This window comes from Hyla sarda, chromosome 4 (assembly GCF_029499605.1).
Source record: "Hyla sarda isolate aHylSar1 chromosome 4, aHylSar1.hap1, whole genome shotgun sequence".
NCBI lineage: Eukaryota > Metazoa > Chordata > Amphibia > Anura > Hylidae > Hyla > Hyla sarda.
Genome location: NC_079192.1, coordinates 446,462 through 467,339, shown reverse-complemented (window position 1 = coordinate 467,339; position 20,878 = coordinate 446,462). Strand labels below are relative to the sequence as shown.

General features: G+C 45.9%; 1 protein-coding gene across 1 annotated transcript in view; it reads left to right on the top strand.

Annotated features, from left to right (window-relative positions):
- Nucleotides 1-2,564, top strand: part of LOC130366644 (chloride channel protein ClC-Kb-like) — a 38,676-nt gene extending 36,112 nt beyond the window's left edge. Inside the window, exons 20-22 of the mRNA XM_056568964.1 lie at nucleotides 901-1,005; nucleotides 1,114-1,200; nucleotides 2,064-2,564. Of these exons, the coding sequence (XP_056424939.1) occupies nucleotides 901-1,005; nucleotides 1,114-1,200; nucleotides 2,064-2,234 (363 nt within the window). The 3' untranslated portion in view covers nucleotides 2,235-2,564. The remainder of the gene's footprint in view (nucleotides 1-900; nucleotides 1,006-1,113; nucleotides 1,201-2,063) is intronic.
- Nucleotides 2,565-20,878: the final 18,314 nt, after the last annotated feature.

The window sequence follows — 20,878 nt, the reverse complement described above, 5'->3', positions numbered from 1 at the left end:
GATGGAGGTGTAGTACAGGTGGAGGTGAGTTATAGATGGAGGTGTATTATAGATGGAGGTGTAGTACAGGTGGAGGTGTGTTATAGATGGAGGTATGTTATAGATGGAGGTGTAGTACAGGTGGAGGTGTGTTATAGATGGAGGTATGTTATAGATGGGGGTGTAGTACAGGTGGATGTGAGTTATAGATGGAGGTGTGTTATAGATGGAGGTGTAGTACTGGTGGAGGTGTGTTATAGATGGAGGTGTAGTAGAGGTGGAGGTGTTATAGATGGAGGTGAGTTATAGATGGAGGTGTATTATAGATGGAGGTGTAGTACAGGTGGAGGTGAGTTATAGATGGAGGTGTAGTACAGGTGGAGGTGAGTTATAGATGGAGGTGTAGTACAGGTGGAGGTGAGTTATAGATGGAGGTATATTATAGATGGAGGTGTATTACAGGTGTAGGTGAACTATAGATGGAGGTGTATTATATATGGAGGTGTATTATAGATGGAGGTGTAGTACAGGTGGAGGTGAGCTATAAATGGAGGTGTATTATATATGGAGGTGTACTATAGATGGAGGTGTATTATAGATGGAGGTGAGTTATAGATGGAGGTGTAGTATAGGTGGAGGTGAGCTATAGATGGAGGTGTATTATATATGGAGGTGTATTATAGATGGAGGTGTAGTACAGGTAAAGGAGTATTACCCTGTATTGTACATCACATAGGGGAGGTATGCTGCCGTGATCATTGAATTCTAATTACTATTCTGGTGCTGTCTGCTGGCAGCTGACATTTATGACATGTTTATCTGCCTTCGAACGTCTGTTTTCTTTATCTACCTTCATCCTTGGTGAAGTATATGAAATAAATTACTGATGGATGTTGAGTGTCTCTATTTTGTATATGACAGGTGGAGGAGTGGGAGTGTTTTCAGCTTAATGAGGTTGTGCCTGTCGAAAGCTTGACAATCGACCCAGCACCATACAGACTAATGGAGAAACAGACACTCTATCAGGTGAGAGGATAACATCAACCAAAACTTACACTCAAATAAAGGTCAGAGCTATATGTGAACAACATGACATCGATGATATGACTGATCCATATTCTCGTGTCTCCTCAGTGTTATGATCTCTTCAATCTTCTCGGTCTACGTTTAGCTTATGTCACCAATACTGGACGGTTGGTGGGAGTGGTGTCCCTGACTGAGGTAAATATGACGTCTCTGTCAACAATATAAAGTGTAGACACTGGTAAAGCTGACCATACATATTAATCATGTGTCTGTGAACCCAATAATATCAGCAAGAGAAAAGATCGGGCATAAGTGTGTATGTGGGTATTGGGTAAGCATTCGTATATATGGATTCCTTATGAAAGCCAATGAGGATGAAGGAAAGCAGCTATAAACATCAGATAGACCAGCTGAACATGTAATTGTATTGTGGCCTCCTGAGAAAGAGATAATTGGGCCCCATGTTATATTTCAACTGTTGGATCCTTTTGTTCTTGGGGAGATAGGCCACTGCCAGATGGATCTCTTCCCATTCAGGACTCATGCACACTTGACCAATCAAGTGGGGGAAATCGGGAAGGATAACTTTGATAGCAAAGAAGTTATTCTGATAGCTTCTGCATATGACCAGCTTTAAGGGGTAACTCCACTTTAAGAAAACTTATAATCTATCCGCATCATAGGATATAAGTGTCTGATCGTGGGGAGTTGAGGGGTGGGGTGTCACAGAGGTTGGATCCCCCACGATCAGAACTGATCCCTTCTCTCCTGTTTGTGTTCTGAATCTGATGAGGAGGGTCTGTGAACACGGACCCCACTAATCACAAAGAAGGGCTCTGTAGTGCATCTGTAATCTTGGGGGGCTGCTTATATATCTTTGTAGCTTGGCTAAGTGGTCTGGAAGCATTTCCAAATTCTGGGAGATGATGAAGGTCCGAGCTAATATCCTTCGATGTCTTTCCAATATTTCTATATAATCTACATACATTACAAGGAGAGATGTGCCGATATTTCATGCTGAACTCCTCTATAATTCTCACCTTTCTACACATCCACAGTTGAAGGATGCCGTTCACGGGACTGTCAAGGGCACATTCACCTCAAGGATAGCCCCCAAAACAGAAGACACCGTCCAAGATAGCTACAGCCTGCAGCCCCTAGTCCATCTGCCCCCAGACTGCGAAGCTCAGGATTTAGAGAAGCAGTCTACCAAAACATCGAGCACATGACACATGCCATAGACCGGACTCATTAACACTATGGCAGCTAACTCAAGGTGTTTCTATTACTATTATTATTAACGAACTGGAGTGATCAGAACATACAAGAGTGAGCCGAGACAGTGTCTGCAGAACCCAGCTAGAGATACCACAAGATGGCGATCACTACAAGTCAGATGTCTGCAACCTATGGCTGCCTTAGCTGTTGGAGAACTACAAATCCCACAGACTTTGAGAAATGTATTGGGTCAGTTTAGGTATTCAGTCCCTAGCATGTTGGGAGTTGTAGTTCCCTAGTAGTTTGCAATGGATTGTATGATAATACAGATACCTATGGCCCATAACAGGATCATCATGTAGTATATAAATATTAAATCATTTTTTATATAAAGAATAAAATGTTTTCTTCTGTGTAAAATATTGGATATGATATATACCGCAGGAGTGGTAATACAGCTATACCCAGTGGGTTCCCACATCTCCCATTGTTGTATAAGAGAAGATTCTATGCTATATTATTGACAAAACAAAACGTACAATTTCTGTAGCAAAATAATGGTAATATAATGTGTCTGTCCAACTGTACGCCCTCGACTGCCACAGCAACTCATGGCCACCACCTGCATAATAGGTGAATTAATAGGAAAATCTGTAAAATATCCTCAACATAAACTGACGTACAGCAGAAATGAAGCTTTACTGTCCCCTGAGGACTCCACTTTGTGTAGTGAAACATGTGGGGGGGGGACTAATTCACTTATTAAAGATCAGAAAAGGCCTTGTCTTTTAGCTCATGTGATCATACTGCAGGTGCTGGGCGCGGAGTGAATCACGGTACTGCGCACTACAGCCGGCTGTAACCTATGATCCCAGCGGGTCTCAGGACTGAGACCTGGTGCTATCTAAAACTTTTAAAGGGAAAACTACTTGGAAAACGTGCTGTGAGATCTGATTGGCATATCCTTTCAATCTAAAACTGTACACATGTCTGAACGCTATATTAACCATTTATATAATTGACAGTATTAGTTTATGACCCCTGTAGGGGCCCTCACTATCTGTAGTGGACGTTTTTTGCAAAAATTCTAAACATCTGTGAATTTCCCTTTTCCCTTTGTCTCCTGTGACCAGAGATAGCTGCAGCCAGAGGACTGTACAGCTTATAATCAGTGTCGGGGGCGCCTCACAGTCTAGTGACTATGGAAGACCCTTTGGTGGGTGGCTACGAGACATGTTGTGATCACAGATGAGGGAAGGATGGCTATTACATTAGGGGGGCACTGTTTATACTGCAGAGTCATGATATACAGTAAGTCTCCATGTTTGACCAGTCACCCGGCCTTCCCAAGCTCCTTTTGTTTAGAGAGAACTCCTGGCGCCCCTGTCTTTCAGACATGACAGGAAAGCATGGGTGCCATCCGGCTGGAGGAGACACGGGCCCTGACTGCCTTCACTGATACAATGTGTATCTGGGGTAGACATTTACTGCGCTTGATGTAATAAAAAATGTGAGGCCTTATATCAAAGGCACAGGCTGCTTCCCCACGGAGTTCCTTCATAGACAGAGAGACAATCATCTTGGGAAGCGCAGTGTTTACCTCCTGCAGGATGTCAGCCCCATGTAATGAGCCACCCGCAGCCCTCCGGTCTGGGCTAAGCTGATGTGAATGAGGGGAGGGGACACCCTGAGTGGCCTGTCACAATGATTTCAATGATACATTCCTCACATTCTCTTATACATAGTATCGCTCATATGCAAGTCTACCCCATATATATATTTAAATTAGCTCACCACACCACCTTCACAGGTAGTGTGTCCTACAAAACAGCTCAGGCTCCAGTTAAGAAGTCTCAGAACTGATTGGGATTTATGCCAAGCCAGAACTCTCTCCAAGGAAAGAGGACCCATCTGCAGACAGCTGTTTCGGGGTGTTTGCCCCTCGTCAGTACAGAGCAGGGTGATCTGGCTTGGCTGGGGTAACTTGAATCTCTGTTACACCTGAAGAGGTGTCCTCTCCCTGAGGAAAGTACTGACCCCGTTTATATATATATATATATATATATATATATATATATATATATATTTATGTATATATATATATATATATATATATATATATATACAGTATCTCTATCTCCATCTCCCATAAGTGAGTCCACAGGATATATATACATATTTATATATATATACAGTTTCTCCCATAAGTGAGTCCACCCCATATATACTGTGTATGTATATATATATATATATATATATATATATATATATATATATGTATACAAAGCCTCTTGGACATGGAGTTCTCCAGTTCACTGGTTCCCCTGTCTCCTCTTTCTTCCTCCATGACATTATGGAGCTGGTAGATGTTAGAGACCTTGCGCTTCCCCACCTTCAGTTTGAAGATGTCCCACAGATGATCAATATAGTTCAGGTCTGGAGACATGCTTGGCCAGGCCATCACCTTTACCTTCAGCTTCTTTACAAGGCATTGGTGGTCTTGGAGGTGTTTAGGGTCCTTATCATGTGTGAATACTGCCCTGCAGCCCTGTCTCTGTAGGGAGGGGTAATGCTCTGCTTCAGTGTGTCACAGTACATGTCATTCATGGTTCCCTCAACTCCCCAGTATCAGCAGCACTCATGCAGCCCCAGACCATGACACTCCCACCACCATGCTTAACTGTAGGCAGGACACACTTGTCTTTGTATTCCTCACCTGGTTGTGACCACACACGCTTGACACCATCTGAACCAAATAAGTTTATCTTGGTCTCAATTGACCACAGTATGCTTGTCTTTAGCAAACTGTTTGCCGCTTTCTTGTGCTTCATCTTTAGTAGAGGCTTGCTTCTAGGACGATAGCCATGTGGATCAATTTGATGCAGTGTACGGTCCGAGCACTAATAGGCTAACCCCACACCCGTTCAACCTTATCACTCAGCACTCATGCGTCTATTTCCCAAAGACAACCTCTGGATATGACGCTGAGCACATGCACTCAACTTCTTTGGCCGACAATAGCAAGGCCTGTTCTGAGTTGAGCCTGTCACGTGAAACCTCTGTAGGGTCTTGCCCACCGTGCTGCAGCTCAGTTTCAGGGTCTTTATCTTTCTGTAGAGCAACAATTCTTTTTTTCTGATCCTCATAGAGTTCTTTGCCATAAGGTGCCATGTTGAATTTCCAGTGACCAGTATTAGAGAGTGTGAAAGCGATAACACCAAATTTAAGCCACTTGCTCCCCATTCACACCTGAGACCTTGTAACACTACGAATCACATGACACCAGGGAGGGAAATGACTCATTGGGCCCAATTTGGACATTTCCACCTAGGGGTGTCCTCACTCTTGTTGCCAAGGTTTAGACATTAATGGTTATGTATTGAAGTTACTGTTACGCCTAGCGCTCCGGGTCCCCGCTCCTCCCCGGAGCGATTACGGCGTCTCTCTCTCCGCAGCGCCCCGGTCGGTCCCGCTGACCGGGAGCGCTGCACTGTCATGGCCGTCGGGGATGCGATTCGCACAGCGGGACGCGCCCGCTCGCGAATCGCATCCCAGGTCACTTACCCGTCCCGGTCCCCTGCTGTCATGTGCTGGCGCGCGCGGCTCCGCTCTCTAGGGCGCGCGCGCGCCAGCTCTCTGAGACTTAAAGGGCCAGTGCACCAATGATTGGTGCCTGGCCCAATTAGCTTAATTGGCTTCCACCTGCTCCCTGACTATATCTGATCTCCTCCCATGCACTCCCTTGCCGGATCTTGTTGCCTTAGAGCCTAGTGAAAGCGTTACTGTGTTTATCCATACCGTGTACTTGACCTCCTGCTTGCCTTATTGACTACGATTCTTGCTGCCTGCCCTGACCTTCTGCTACGTCCGACCTTGCTTTGTCTACTCCCTTGTACCGCGCCTATCTTCAGCAGTCAGAGAGGTTGAGCCGTTGCTAGTGGATACGACCTGGTCACTACCGCCGCAGCAAGACCACTTTGCGGCGGGCTCTGGTGAACACCAGTAGTGACTTAGAACCGGTCCACTAGCACGGTCCACGCCAATCCCTCTCTGGCACAGAGGATCCACCTCCTACCAGCCGGGATCGTGACAGTAGATCCGGCCATGGATCCCGCTGAAGTTCCTCTGCCAGTTGTCGCCGACCTCACTACACTGGTCGCCCAGCAAGCCCGACAGATCGCCCAACAAGATCACCAGCTGTCGTACTTGACCACCATGACACAGCAACTCCAGTCGCAGCTACAGCAGCTTCAGTCACAGCTACAGCAATTTCAGTCTCAGCTACAGCAGCAACAACCATCTCCTCCGCCAGCTCCTGCACCTCCTCCGCAGCGAGTGGCCACTCCTAGCCTCCGCTTGTCCCTGCCGGACAAATTTGATGGGGACTCTAAGTTTTGCCGTGGCTTTCTTTCGCAATGTTCCCTGCACTTGGAGATGATGTCGGACCAGTTTCCTACTGAAAGGTCTAAGGTGGCTTTCGTAGTCAGCCTTCTGTCTGGAAAAGCCCTGTCATGGGCCACACCGCTCTGGGACCGCGATGACCCCCTCACTGCCTCTGTACACTCCTTCTTCTCGGAAATTCGAAGTGTCTTTGAGGAACCTGCCCGAGCCTCTTCTGCTGAGACTGCCCTGCTGAACCTGGTCCAGGGTAATTCCTCCGTTGGCGAGTACGCCATACAATTCCGTACTCTTGCTTCTGAACTATCCTGGAATAATGAGGCCCTCTGCGCGACCTTTAAAAAAGGCCTATCCAGCAACATTAAAGATGTTCTGGCCGCACGAGAAATTCCTGCTAACCTGCACGAACTCATCCATTTGGCTACCCGCATTGACATGCGTTTTTCTGAGCGACACCAAGAGCTCCGCCAGGAAAAAGACTTAGATCTCTGGGCACCTCTCCCACAGCATCCTTTGCAGTCTACGCCTGGGCCTCCCGCCGAGGAGGCCATGCAAGTGGATCGGTCTCGCCTGACCCGGGAGGAGAGGAATCGCCGTAGGGAAGAGAATCTTTGTCTGTACTGTGCCAGTACCGAACATTACTTGGTGGATTGCCCTATCCGCCCTCCACGTCTGGGAAACGCACGCTCGCACCCAGTTCTCGTGGGTGTGGCGTCTCTTGATTCTAAGCCGGCTTCTCCACGTCTCACGGTGCCCGTGCGGATTTCCCCTTCAGCCAACGCCTCCCTCTCAGCCGTGGCCTGCCTGGACTCTGGTGCCTCTGGGAATTTTATTCGTGAGTCCTTGGTGAATAAATTCCGCATCCCGGTGACCCGTCTCGTCAAGCCACTCTACATTTCCGCGGTCAACGGAGTCAGGTTGGATTGCACCGTGCGTTACCGCACGGAGCCCCTCCTAATGTGCATCGGACCTCATCACGAAAAAATTGAGTTTTTGGTCCTCTCCAATTGCACTTCCGAAATTCTCCTTGGACTACCCTGGCTTCAACACCATTCCCCAACCCTGGATTGGTCCACAGGGGAGATCAAGAGCTGGGGTTCCTCTTGTTTCAAGGACTGCCTTAAACCGGTTCCCAGTACTCCCTGCCGTGACCCTGTGGTTCCCCCTGTAACCGGTCTGCCGTCCTGCCATAAGAAGTGCCTCTCCCCCCCTCCCAGTCCAGTCAGGCAAGCCTCGGTGCCTCCCCATGGCCCCCGTCCTGGTGTCACACTGCCCCGTGCCAGGCCTCGCCCTCTGCCCTCCCTCCCCATTCCCACTCCTGCTGTACTGCCTGCCGTTGAGGAAACCCTCCTTTCTTTCCCGGTGTCCTCATCCCAGGGGAGGCAGTTACCGGACAAAGAGAAGGGGAGACCTAAGGGGGGGGGGGGGTACTGTTATGCCTAGCGCTCCGGGTCCCCGCTCCTCCCCGGAGCGCTTACGGCGTCTCTCTCTCCGCAGCGCCCCGGTCGGTCCCGCTGACCGGGAGCGCTGCACTGTCATGGCCGTCGGGGATGCGATTCGCACAGCAGGACGCGCCCGCTCGCGAATCGCATCCCAGGTCACTTACCCGTCCCGGTCCCCTGCTGTCATGTGCTGGCGCGCGCGGCTCCGCTCTTTAGGGCGCGCGCGCGCCAGCTCTCTGAGACTTAAAGGGCCAGTGCACCAATGATTGGTGCCTGGCCCAATTAGCTTAATTGGCTTCCACCTGCTCCCTGGCTATATCTGATCTCCTCCCATGCACTCCCTTGCCGGATCTTGTTGCCTTAGAGCCTAGTGAAAGCGTTACTGTGTTTATCCATACCGTGTACTTGACCTCCTGCTTGCCTTATTGACTACGATTCTTGCTGCCTGCCCCGACCTTCTGCTACGTCCGACCTTGCTTTGTCTACTCCCTTGTACCGTGCCTATCTTCAGCAGTCAGAGAGGTTGAGCCGTTGCTAGTGGATACGACCTGGTCACTACCGCCGCAGCAAGACCATCCCGCTTTGCGGCGGGCTCTGGTGAACACCAGTAGTGACTTAGAACCGGTCCACTAGCACGGTCCATGCCAATCCCTCTCTGGCACAGAGGATCCACCTCCTACCAGCCGGGATCGTGACAGTTACTTTGAGAAGACACAACATTACACACTGTTATACAGACTGTGCACTCACTACATTGTAGCAGAGGGGAATTTCTTCAGTGCTGTGAAAACCCTGAGGAGCTGTGCCTTAGTTCATACGCGTTGACTTTGTTCTTTCGTCTAGAAGAACAAAGTTCTCTTTGTTCTTAGTTTTAAAATAACAGCAGTGACATAGTGGATTCCCATAGTGCAGCCTGATTCGGATTAATCCTGTCGAATAGGAATAATCAGCTGCCAAACCCATGGCACAGAAAAACAAAAACCTGTGTCAGGTAATACATTTCTGCGATAGAATCCACCACGGAAAAAAGAGTTGTGTGAATGTGTCCTTAGAAGAGAGTGCTGATACATTGTAATATGCCCCACATTTTACTCAGGCTACACAATGATTTTAGATGAAAGTTTATAGGGTCATGATGTGACCTGTAATTGGCTGTGACTATGACCAGAAGTCTGCGACCATGACCAGAAGTCTATCTTCCAAGGACTTCTGACTGTCGGGTTATAGACACTGTGATGTGGCAGAATTCAGGCAACACAACACAATACAGCCTAAATCTTTCCATAGAAACATAGAATGTGTCGGCAGATAAGATCCATTTGGCCCATCTAGTCTGCCCAATATTTTGAATACTAAAAATAGTCCCTGTCCCTAACTCACATGAAGGATAGTCGTATGCATATCTCTATCTGATATGAAGTATAGCCTTATGCCTATCCCTATCTTATATAAAGGACAGCCTAATGCCTATCCCTATCTCACATAAAGTTTGGCCTTATGCCTATCCATATCTAATATGAGAATACCGTATCTAGACAGAAAAAAAACAGCAGAGCTTCTCGTAGGATACTAAGCCTGATACTATAGGTTTACCCTTAGAAAAGTAGGGGAAATACTGCTCACTTTTTGTGGTTGTGTATGAGACACAACCACCTATTGTAGCATGTAGTCACAGTGCAGCCGCCCGGGTATCGGCAGTCAGGAGCCACCCGTTGATCAAAGATGCAACAGGTTGATATTTCAAAAGGGTCCGGGGACTTTGGCGCGATCCGTCAGTAGCAGAATCACAGTAGGCGATGTGTAATATGATCGTTCATTTATTTCAATGCCAATAAAACAAACGTGTTTTGAGACCTGGATAGTCTCGTTCTCAATGCTATAATGGCATATACAGGCAAAGGGGATAGCACAGTATATAAAATTTAAAGGGTGCTAAAAACACAGTAGATTGACAGGTTCATGATGTCACTTTACCTGCCGGAGATGCAGGATAGTGACGTGTAGTGTAAACAGTGTCATAATGAATAAAATAATCCAGCGTTTTCTTATGTGCAAATAAGCATAATAAAAGATCGACATATCCTAAATACATACAGCAGACAGCATAGTTAAAGAGATAATAAATAAATAATGCTCGCCGCATGCACTTACAGGTGGAAGCTCTGAGAGCGCTGTGAGCGGAGTTCAAGTGAAGGGTTGCACGCATGCGTATGGTGTGTGAGAAGAACAGGTTTCTAAGGGCTGGGCGTATCCAAGGACGCTAAAGCTCACGCATGCGTTAAGTTGGAATAAATAACTTTCACGGATATGAAGTCTGCTCCAATGGTATGTAGTGGTACATATTTTGATTGAACTATAAGGTATAGTTGCCGCTGATCAAGCTAGGCAAAGGGTCTGATGGCGTACAGTAACCCCCCGACATGCGATGGCCCCGACATATGATCAAATCGACATGCGATGGCCTCTCAGAGGCCATCTCATGTAGATGTCAGCATCGACATACGATGCTTTTATATGTCGGGGCCATCGCATTAACTGCTATCCAAAATGCTTAAGCTGCTGTCGGATAGCAGTTTAAGCATCCCGGACAGGTTCACTTACCTATCCCCGCTGCTCCGGGTCCACTTCGCGATCCTCCGGCGTTTTCTGCATCTTCTCCGGGGTCCAGGCCTCGCTTTCCGGAGTCGTTATTACGTCGCTGCACACGCCGTCCCGGCGCCGCAACGTAATAACATCACCAGAAAGCGAGGCCTGGACACCGAAGATGCGGAAAAAGCCGGAGGATCCCGAAGAAGATGCCGGAGCAGCGGGACAGCATCTGGAGCCTCTGGGACAGCATCGGGAGCGGTGAGGACGTGGTCCGGAGCGGCGGGGACAGGTGAGTATAACTTCCTATACTTTACATTGCACGAATACCTCAACATACGATGGATTCCACAAACGATGGGTCGTTAGGAACAAATTACCCTCGTATGTTGAGGGACCACTGTATATTGTGCGAGTGAGTGATGTACATTAGGATCGGGAGTGTTTTTTCAGAGATGGATTGGGGGTGTCGGTTTATAGAGAGATACATGTCCTGAAAAATAATGGTGTTGCGATATGCACTATTATAATGCCCTAATGATTATTATATGAGCAAGGAGTTTGAAAGTATCAGCTTGTAAGTATTGGATACACATAAGCACTTGGTTTGCCGTGATGTGTGGTTTTTTCTACATTGAAGGCTGATCGGTGTTTTTCTATTGGAATGCAACATGTGATCATGGGTGTTTAAAACGATGGTTCATGATTTATGAATCAGGAAGGTACATTATTAACAATGGAAGCACAGACTTGGGAGTATCAGCACTGTGCCAAGGTGAAATATTTCAAAGGGTGATGTACGGTGGAAAAGAAATCTCTTACAATTTTGTGCTTGGTTGCAAAGGGATGTAGTTTCACTTTACTGTCAAGAGGTAAGTAGAGCACATGTGCAGAGCTGATCTGTAATGTGTTAAATATTTTTGATCCCTTGGTTCAAACCATGTGGGTATAATGGCCCACATTTCTCATTGTCTTTAGACTGTTGTTTGGGTCTAAAAAAGGGGCAAAAAAGGCGCAAGCAGGGTTTTTTGCGCCTTTTTTTTTTGCCCCTTTTTGTTTACACATTTCTGCTGATTTTGAGTAGCAATCCACTGATTTTGAGTTGTAATCCACTGATTTTGGCAATAGACATGATATGGAAGGGATTTATCATTGCGCCTTTTTGTAAAAAGGAGCAAAAAAAGGCGCAAAGCCACTGAAAAGTCTCTAAAACTACACCAGCCCAGACATGGTGTAGCTTTTTGGTGTATGTGTAGACAGAAATTTCAGAAAATGTGGACCTGCACAAAATTTATCAAATGCTCTTTTGCTATTTAATAAATTTGGTGCTCCTACACATTATCAGCACACAAAAAAAAAAAGGTGTAAAAAAATGCTTCACACAGCAATGATAAATATGGGCCAACGTGTTCATTTTGAAAATGTAGTATGATTCACGTCTTCTCAGACTTTCAAAACGATCTTGTGCATTTTTAGGTATCTGTTCCAGAGCTGTCACTGTAGAAGCTGCAAAGTTGTTCTTGTGGACTTCTGTGGCATGCCGTGATATGCTGTGTTTAATGAAGCTGTGAAGTACATTGTGGCGATGAGTATTCATTCTAGTTCTCAACTGTTGCATTGTCCTCACAATGTACTGCAATTTACATCTGCATTCGATTAAGTAGATGACATAAGTTGATGAGCAGCTCAATCTGGTCCTGATGTTAAGCTTTTCACCTGTGTTATTGCTCATGTGTGTGGTTGACCCATGGTTGATGTTAGTACATAGTTTACATGTTTTAATCTCACATCTATAGCATCCAGGTTAAATTTTTTCAGGGTTGCATGGATTCTTATCACAGTTTTTAGGGGTGCTTCTCTAAGCGGACCAGGGGCCACAATACTCTTTATGGTCTTAGCCCGCCTGTAGGTGGATGATTTCCATGTTCTCAGTGCATAGTTCGAGATCTAAATATTCGATTTTTGTATCTGAACATTTACCTGAGAAGGATAAGTTCCAGGTGATGAGGTATTCTGTAAATCGTGAAAACTCTTCTGTCCTGCTTCAGATATACATAAGGATGTCTATGTATCTTTTATAGAATTTTATGTAGTCTTTCCAGGGGTGTTCCGTATTGATGTGTTCATCCTCATAGCCACCCATATATAAGTTAGCGAGCGATGGGGCGAATTTCGGCCCCATCGCTGTACCAGTTATCTGAAGGAACATCTTTGAAAGCAGAAATAGTTGTGGTTAAGATAATGGAGATGCTGCCCAGCTCAGACAGCTTGCTCTGTCCGAGTGTTGGCTTGCTCTGTCTGAGTGTTTCTTTGAGGGATCACTGATATCATTTTAATCAGCTTTTTCACTTTTTTTATTCTTATTTTTTACTCTGCCTCTAGGGGGAGGGGTAGATTGGTCACAGGTGCTTAAATCTTAGTTTGGTATTCCAATTTTAAGACCAGTATATGGAGGGTTAATTAATTTAAGTCAAGTTTACCAATAGATTTCCCCGCAGGGTCATCCAATAGTTCCCATTTTTCCCATACACTTAAAATATTCCCAAAAGCTTTATTGATAACTTAGCACCTAAAATTTAAACATCAGTGCAATAGCCTATTGCCAATGTGCAATGAATATCTATAACTGAGTGGGATAATTCCCATCTACTATAGGTATAGTTATATAAGTTCTGAGTGTGTCTGCAGTACACACTCAGTTGCTTCCATAGGCTGGTTGCACAATATTAAAATCCTGTTACTCAGCCCCCCTCGACATGTTTCACTACTGCTGTAGCGTTATCAAGATGCCCGCTGCCTCTTGATGTTATACGCCGATACACCCCCAGGAAAGGCAGGGGGAGAGAGGCCGTCGCTGCCCGCTTCTCTCCCCCTGCCTTTCCTGGGGTCTAGAGCGCTGCTGTCGGCCCTTCTCACCCACTACCTGAGTCGGGTCCGCGCTGCTCCAGGCCTCCGGCGTGCGTCCCCGGCGTCGTTGCTATGCGCTGAACGGCGCGGTGCATGACGTCAGTGCGCCGCGCCGTGCATAGCAACGACGCAGGGGACGCACGCCGGAGGCCTGGAGCAGCCCGGACCCGACTCAGGTAATTATGCCACCGGGGATGGGGGGAGGCAACGGGGCAGCGGCGCCGGCAATGGGTGCCGCTGCCCCTTCTCTCCCCCTGGCTGTCGGCGCCGCTTCTCTCCCCCTTGCTATCGGCGCCGGCACCGATAGTCAGGGGGACAGAACGGGCAGTGATAGCCAGGGGGTGAGAAGGGCCGACAGCAGTGCTCAAGACCCCAGGAAAGGCAGGGGGAGAGAAGCGGGCAGCGACGGCCTCTCTGCCCCTGCCTTTCCTGGGGATGTATCGGGGTATACACGCGCACACACGCACCCTCATTTTACCATGGATATTTGGGTAAAAAACTTTTTTTACCCAAATATCCTTGGTAAAATGAGGGTGCGTGTTATAGGCCGGTGCGTGGTATACCCCGATAAATACGGTATATTAAACAAATTCTTCTCCACTGTGTTCAAAGAGGAAAATGAAATTTCAGGTGAAATATAGCGGGATAAGGTAAACTCCCCAGTACAGGTCACCTGTCTAACCCAGGAAGAAGTACAGGTCACCTGTCTAACCCAGGAAGAAGTACAGTGTCGCCTACAAAAAATCAAAATAGACAAATCACCAGGCCCAGATGGCATTCACCCCTGTGTTCTAAAGGAATTAAGTAATGTAATTGACAGACCCCTATTTTTAATATTCAGGGACACTATAGTGATAGGGACTGTTCCCCAGGACTGGCAAACGTGGTACCAATATTTAAAAAGGGATCAAAAGGTGACCCAGAGAATTACAGACCTGTTAGTTTAACCTCTGTAAATTGTAAATCTGTAAATTGTTTGAGGGTTTCCTAAGGGATGCTATTTTGGAGTATCTTGATAAAAAATAAATGTATGACTTCATATCAGCATGGCTTTATGAGGGATTGGTCCTGTCAAAATAACCTGATCAGCTTTTATGAGGAGGTGAGCTCCAGACTGGACCAGGGGGAATCGCTGGATGTCGTATATCTGGATTTTTCCAAAGCATTTGATACGATGCCAAGTAAAAGATTGGTGCATAAAATGAGAAGAATGGGGCTGGGGGAGAATGTGTAAGTGGGTAAGTAACTGGCTCAGTGACAGGAAACAGAGGGTGGTTATTAATGGTACTTATTCTGATTGGGTGACTGTTACTAGTGGGGTACCACTGGGGTCAGTCTTGGGTCCTGTTCTATATAATATATTTATTAATGACCTTGTGGAGGGGTTGAATAGTAAAGTAGCAATCTTTGCAGATGATACTAAACTCTGTAAAGCGGTAAAAACTATAGAGGACAGTGCACTGTGTATAGCAGATAACACAATAGAAGACACTGTGCACTGTTACAAATGGATCTGGATAGGTTGAAGGTTTGGGCTGAGAAGTGGCACATGAGGTTCAACACTGATAAATGTAAGGTTATACACATGGGGAGGAAAAATCCGGGCTGGGATTATGTATTAACCCCTTCCCGCAGAATGTCATATATAAACGCCGGGTTGTGCAGTGCGTTCGCGCATCCCGGCGTTTATAAATGACATTCAGTTAACCCGGCGATGCGCAGCATCGCACGGGTTAACTGGCAGAAGTCCCGCTGTTTCCAGCAGGGGACAACTTCTGCTTCACCCCCAGGACCATCCATTGATGGTCCTGGTCAGCGATCACTGTGATTGGTCCCTGTGGACCAATCACAGTAATCTGGGGTGAAAGTTCAGATCCCCCGCACTGCCCGCCCCTGGAAGTCGGGCAGAACGGGGGAAGATGGCTGCAGGGGCTCGCGGGGACCTGCGGCATTCGGGGGGAACATGTGGGGACCGGCGGACTTACCTGGAGCAGCGGCGGGACCGAGGAGCAGCGGCAGGACCGGCCACGTGGATGAGCAGCGACGGGTAAGTATGTAGTCCTCAGAGGCAGCAGTGAAGATCTTCACTGCTGCTTCTAGGAGTCTGAAAACTACAACTCCCAGCATGCCTAGACAGCCTTTGGCTGTCTGGGCATGCTGGGAGTTGTAGTTTTGCAACATCTGGAGGGCCCCAGTTTGGAGACCATTGTATAATGGTCTCCAATCTGTGCTCTTCCAGCTGTTGCAAAACTACAACTCCCAGCATGCACTGACTGTCCAGGCATGCTGGGAGTTTTAGTTCAGCAACATCTGGCCCTTCAGATGTTGCCGAACTACAACTCCCAGCATGCCCTTCAGCTGTCTGGGCATGCTGGGAGTTGTAGTTTTGCAACAACTGGAGACACACTGGTTGGGAAACATTGTTTCTAACTCAGTGTTTCCTAACCTGTGTGCCTCCAGCTGTTGCAAAACTATAACTCCCAGCATGCACTAACAGACCATGCATGCTGGGAGTTGTAGTTTTGCAACATCTGGAGGGCCCCAGTTTGGAGACCATTGTATAATGGTCTCCAATCTGTGCTCTTCCAGCTGTTGCAAAACTACAACTCCCAGTATGCACTGACTGTCCAGGCATGCTGGGAGTTTTAGTTCAGCAACATCTGGCCCTTCAGATGTTGCCGAACTACAACTCCCAGCATGCCCTTCAGCTGTCTGGGCATGCTGGGAGTTGTAGTTTTGCAACAACTGGAGACACACTGGTTGGGAAACATTGTCTGTTTCTAACTCAGTGTTTCCTAACCTGTGTGCCTCCAGCTGTTGCAAAACTATAACTCCCAGCATGCACTAACAGACCATGCATGCTGGGAGTTGTGGTTTTGCAACAGCTGGTGCACCCCCCCCCCCCCCCCCCCCTTACATGGGCGAGGCTTTTACAGTGGGTTTCTCGCATCTTGAGATGCAGCAAATTTTGCGCCGGGAAACTCGCTGTAATCCCCCGCCCATGTGACTGTACCCTAAAAACACTACACTACACTAACACAAAATAAAATAAAAAGTTAAAAACACTACATATACACATACCCCTACACAGCCCCCCTCCCCCAATAAGAACGTCCGGTACACCACTGTTTCCAAAGCAGAGCCTCCAGCTGTTGAAAAACAACAACTCACAGTATTGCCGGACAGCCGTTGACTGTCCACGCATGCTGGGAGTTTTGCAACAGCTGGAGGCACCCTGTTTGGGAATCACTGGCGTAGAATACCCCTATGTCCACCCCTATGCAAATCCCTAATTCAGGCCTCAAATGCGCACGGCGCTCTCACTTTGGAGCCCTGTCGTATTTCAAGGCAACAGTTTAGGGCGAGATATGGGGTATCGCCGTACTCGGGAGAAATTGCGTTACAAGGTTTGGGGGGCTTTTTCTTCTTTAACCCTTCATGAAAAGGAAATGTTGGGGTCTACACCAGAATGTTAGTGTAAAAAAATTTAATTTTTTACACTAACATGCTGATGTTGCCCTATACTTTACATTTTCACAAGAGGTAAAAGGGAAAAAAGCCCCCCAAAATTTGTAACGCAATTTCTCCCGACTACAGAGATACCCCATATGTGAGCGCAAAGTGCTCTGGGGGCGCACAACAAGGCCCAGAAGGGAGAGCGCACCATGTACATTTGAGGTGATTTGCACAGGGGTGGCTGATTGTTACAGCGGTTTTGACAAACGCAAAAAAAACAAAACCCCACATGTGACCCCATTTCGGAAACGACACCCCTCACGGAATGTAATGAGGGGTGCAGTGAGAATTTACCCCCCACAGGTGTCTGACGGATCTTTGGAACAGTGGTCCGTGAAAATGAAAACTTGTACAGCCCACTGTTCCAAAGATCTGTCAGACACAAGTGGGGGGCAAATGCTCACTGTACCCCTTGTTACGTTCCTCAAGGGGTCTCGTTTCCAAAATGGTATGCCATGTGGTTTTTTTTTTGCTTCTCTGGCACCATAGGGGCTTCCTAAATGCGATATGCCCCCCGAGCAAAATTTGCTCTCAAAAAGCCAAATATGACTCCTTCTCTTCTGAGCATTGTGCACTTCAGGTCAACTTATGGGGTACCTCCATACTCAGAAGAGAAGGGGTTAAAAATATTGGGGGGTATTTCCTGCTATTAACCCTTGCAAAAATGTGAAATTTGGGGGGAAACACACATTTTAGTGGAAACATTTTTTTTTTTTTACATATGCAAATGTCGTGAAACACCTGTGGGGTAATAAGGCTCACTTTATTCCTTATTACATTCCTCAAGGGGTCTAGTTTCCAAAATGGTATGCCATGTTTTTTTTTGCTGTTCTGGCACCATAGGGGCTTCCTAAATGCGACATGCCCCCCGAGCAAAATTTGCTCTCAAAAAGCCAAATATGACTCCTTCTCTTCTGAGCATTGTAGTTCGCCCATAGTGCACTTCAGGTCAACTTATGGGATACCTCCATACTCAGAAGAGAAGCGGTTACAAATATTGGTGGGTATTTCCTGCTATTAACCCTTGGAAAAATGTGAAATTTGGGGGGAAACACATTTTAGTGAAAAAAAATATTTTTTTTTTTTACATATGCAAAAGTCGTGAAACACCTGTGGGGTATTAAGGCTCACTTTATTCCTTGTTATGTTCCTCAAGGGGTCTAGTTTCCAAAATGGTATGCCATGTGAGGGTTTTTTGCTGTTCTGGCACCATAGGGGCTTCCTAAATGCAACATGCCCCCCAAAAACCATTTTAGAAAAATGTACCCTCCAAAATTCCCTTATCGCTCTTTCCCTTCTGAGCCCTCTACTGCGCCCGCCGAACACTTTACATAGACATATGAGGTATGTGCTTACTCGAGAGAAATCGGGCTACAAATATAAGTATACATTTTCTCCTTTTACCCCTTGTAAAAATTCAAAAATTGGGTCTACAAGAACATGCGAGTGTAAAAAATGAAGATTGTGAATTTTCTCCTTCACTTTGCTTCTATTCCTGTGAAACACCTAAAGGGTTAAAATGATGACTGAATGTCATTTTGAATACTTTGGGGGGTGCAGTTTTTATAATGGGGTCTTTTGTGGGGTATTTCTAATATGAAGACCCTTCAAATCCACTTCAAACCTGAACTGGTCCCTGAAAAATGGTGAGTTTGAAAATTTTGTGAAAAATTGGAAAATTGCTGCTGAACTTTGAAGCCCTCTGGTGTCTTCCAAAAGTAAAAACTCGTCACTTTTATGATGCAGACATAAAGTAGACATATTGTATATGTGAATAAAAAATTTTTTTATTTGTAATATACATTTTCCTTACAAGCAGAGAGCTTCAAAGTTAGAAAAATGCAAAATTTTCAAATTTTTCATCAAATTTTAGGATTTTTCACAAGGAAAGGATGCAAGTTACCACAAAAATTTACCACCATGTTAAAGTAGAATATGTCACGAAAAAACAATCTCGGAACCAGAATGATAACTAAAAGCATTCCAGAGTTATTAATGTTTAAAGTGACAGTGGTCAGATGTGCAAAAAACGCTCTGGTCCTTAAGGCCAAAATGGGCTTGGTCCTGAAGGGGTTAAATGGGAGAACACTTGGGACGACTGACATGGAAAAGGACTTAGGAGTCTTAGTTAACAGTAACTTTAGCTGTAGTGACCAGTGTCGAGGGAGCTGCTGCCAAGGCAAATAAAATCATGGGGTGCATCAATAGGGGCATAGATGCCCACGACAAGGAAATAATTCTACCACTGTACAAATCACTATTCAGAACACTTCTTCAAAAGGGGTCTGGATGCATTTTTGGAGAATAATAACATCGCTGGTTATGTATACTAAATTTATAGGGACAGAACGTTGATCCAGGGATTTATTCTGATGCCATATTTGGAGTAAGGAAGGAATTCTTACCTCAAGTATGAGGGTTTTTTGCCTCCTCTGGATCAACTCAGTAGGAATTCATTAGGGATATAGGTTGAAATTGATGGACTCTGGTCTTTTTTCAACATTATGAACTGTTACTATGTTACAAACTTCTTCTGTTCGATTGGTATAGAGGGGTCCAAGTCCAGAACTGTTGTGATGGTGTTGATTCCTTTTTTATGTGCGATATTGGAACATAGGGCGGTGACATCCAAAGTGGCCCATTTATATTCCATGTCCCATTTTTGGTCCTCCAAGAGTTCTATTAAGGTGGGCGTATCTTTAAGTTATGAAGGAAGCCGGATGACATATTTTTGTTGTATAAGGTCGACGTAATGTGAGAGGTTGCTTGTTAAAGAATTCACTCCTGATATTATTGGTCGTCCAGGTGGGTTGTGACTGTCCTTGTGGATCTTTGGAAGGTGATAGAATACTGGTACTTGCGGATTCTTTATTTTCAGATATTCATTTTCTTTCTTTGTGAGGACTCCTGTCTATTCATCAACTAAGCTTCGTCAACTAAGTGATGGCATTCTTTAGTGAATGTTTTAGTAGGATCCTTAGACAAAGGTGCATAATAAATTGGATCTGCAATGATGCGTAATGCTTCAGCAATATTTGTGCTTTTATCCTGTACGACCACTCCTCCGCCTTTGTCGACATTGCGTATGACAATATCTGGATTAGCTGCAAGGGATTTTAAGGCTTTGTTTTGTGTTTTACTCAGATTTTGTTTATACTGATTATTTTTGTTTATGATTCTGAAGTCCCTAGTCACCATTGAAAAACAAGTGTCTAGATGGTGGCCCCTGTAATGTAGCGGATAGAAAGTGGACTCTCGTTTTACATTTGTACTGATTGGAGGTGGATCCAAGTTATTATTTGGAGTGTTCCTATTTGATATTTCAAAATGCCACGCCAGAGTGAGTTTTCTCAAATATGTATTGAGATCCACAAAGAGATCAAATTCATTTATTTCTTCTGATGGGCAAAAAGAGAGGTCCTTATCCAGGATCTCTCTTTCAGATTGAGATAATATATCAGTGGACAGATTGAAGATTCTCAGTGGAGGTTCTGGTTCTTTTTGGGTTTCTGTAGACTGGACTTTTCTGTTCCTCCTCTTTTCCCTACACCCTCTTTTTGTGCATCCTCTTCCAGAGCCTTTCTTTTCAAATGGGATGGGCTGTAGGACTCCATGATTAAGGTGGTCAGTTATTCAGTTCTGGAGTGGTACGTAGGAACAGGTGTCAGGGCCTGAAGGAGCTCTAAAAAAAAGCCGGTGAGTTGCGATTTTTAGCTACTGGAGTGCTTCTTCCATCTTTTCCTGAGGTGTCCTGAGTAGACACCTCAGAGTGGACCGAAATGTTAAATGTGTTGCTTAGATCATAG